General features: G+C 71.1%; 1 protein-coding gene across 1 annotated transcript in view; it reads left to right on the top strand.

Annotated features, from left to right (window-relative positions):
* The window catches only part of MN1 (MN1 proto-oncogene, transcriptional regulator), a 55,304-nt gene that overhangs the window by 1,142 nt on the left and 53,100 nt on the right, over positions 1–1,062 (top strand). The window contains 1 exon segment of the mRNA XM_042781940.1: positions 1–1,062. This exon segment is cut by the window's left edge and continues 52 nt beyond it; it is cut by the window's right edge and continues 3 nt beyond it. Within this exon segment, the coding sequence (XP_042637874.1) occupies positions 1–1,062 (1,062 nt within the window).

Here is a 1,062-nt window from a genome sequence, read left to right as displayed (position 1 = left end):
GGGCTTCTAGTCCGACAAAACTCGTGCCCGCCTGCACTGCCGCGACACCAGCAGGGCGAAGCAGGCACGCCCAGCGGCGGCCTGCAGGACGGCGGCCCCATGCTGCCCAACCAGCAGCACTCGCAGTTCGAGTACCCCATCCACCGGCTGGAGAACCGGAGCATGCACCCTTATTCCGAGCCCGTGTTCAACATGCAGCACCCCCCTTCGCAGCAGGCGCCCAACCAGCGGCTGCAGCATTTCGACGCTCCCCCCTACATGAACGTGGCCAAGAGGCCGCGCTTCGACTTCCCGGGCAGCGCCGGAGTGGACCGCTGCGCCTCGTGGAACGGGAGCATGCCCAACGGCGCTCTGGATAACCACCTCTCGCCCTCTGCCTACCCGGGCCTGCCCGGCGAGTTCACGCCGCCCGTGCCCGACAGCTTCCCATCGGGGCCGCCCTTGCAGCACCCGGCTCAGGACCACCAGTCTTTGCAGCAGCAGCAACAGCAACAGCAACAGCAGCAACGCCAAAACGCGGCCCTCATGATTAAGCAGATGGCGTCGCGGAATCAGCAGCAGCGGCTGCGCCAGCCCAACCTGGCCCAGTTAGGCCACCCCGGGGAGGTGGGCCAGGGCGGCCTGGTGCACGGCGGCCCTGTTGGCAGCTTGGCCCAGCCGGCCTTTGAGCGCGAAAGTGGCGGCGCGGGCGCGGGGCGCCTGGGCACCTTCGAGCAGCAGGCGCCACACTTGGCGCAGGAGAGCGCGTGGTTCCCAGGCCCGCACCCGCCGCCTGGAGATTTGCTGTCCCGCAGGATGGGCGGCTCAGGCTTGCCTGCTGACTGCGGTCCGCACGACCCAGGCCTGGCGCCGCCCCCTCCGCCCGGCGGCTCAGGGGTGCTGTTCCGGGGCCCTCTGCAGGAACCGCTGAGGATGCCCGGAGAGGGCCACGTGCCCGCGCTGCCCTCGCCCGGCTTACAGTTCGGGGGCAGCCTGGCGGGTCTGGGCCAGCTGCAGTCGCCCGGGGCTGGGGTGGGGCTGCCCAGCGCGCCCTCGGAGCGCCGGGCTCCGCCGCCGGACTTC

The sequence above is a fragment of the Orycteropus afer genome, unplaced genomic scaffold (assembly GCF_000298275.1).
Source record: "Orycteropus afer afer isolate SDZICR_OR568_19922 unplaced genomic scaffold, OryAfe1.0 scaffold00197, whole genome shotgun sequence".
Taxonomy (NCBI): Eukaryota; Metazoa; Chordata; class Mammalia; order Tubulidentata; family Orycteropodidae; genus Orycteropus; species Orycteropus afer.
The sequence above is the reverse complement of the archived record's forward strand: the minus strand, read 5'-3'. Positions and strand labels throughout refer to the sequence as shown.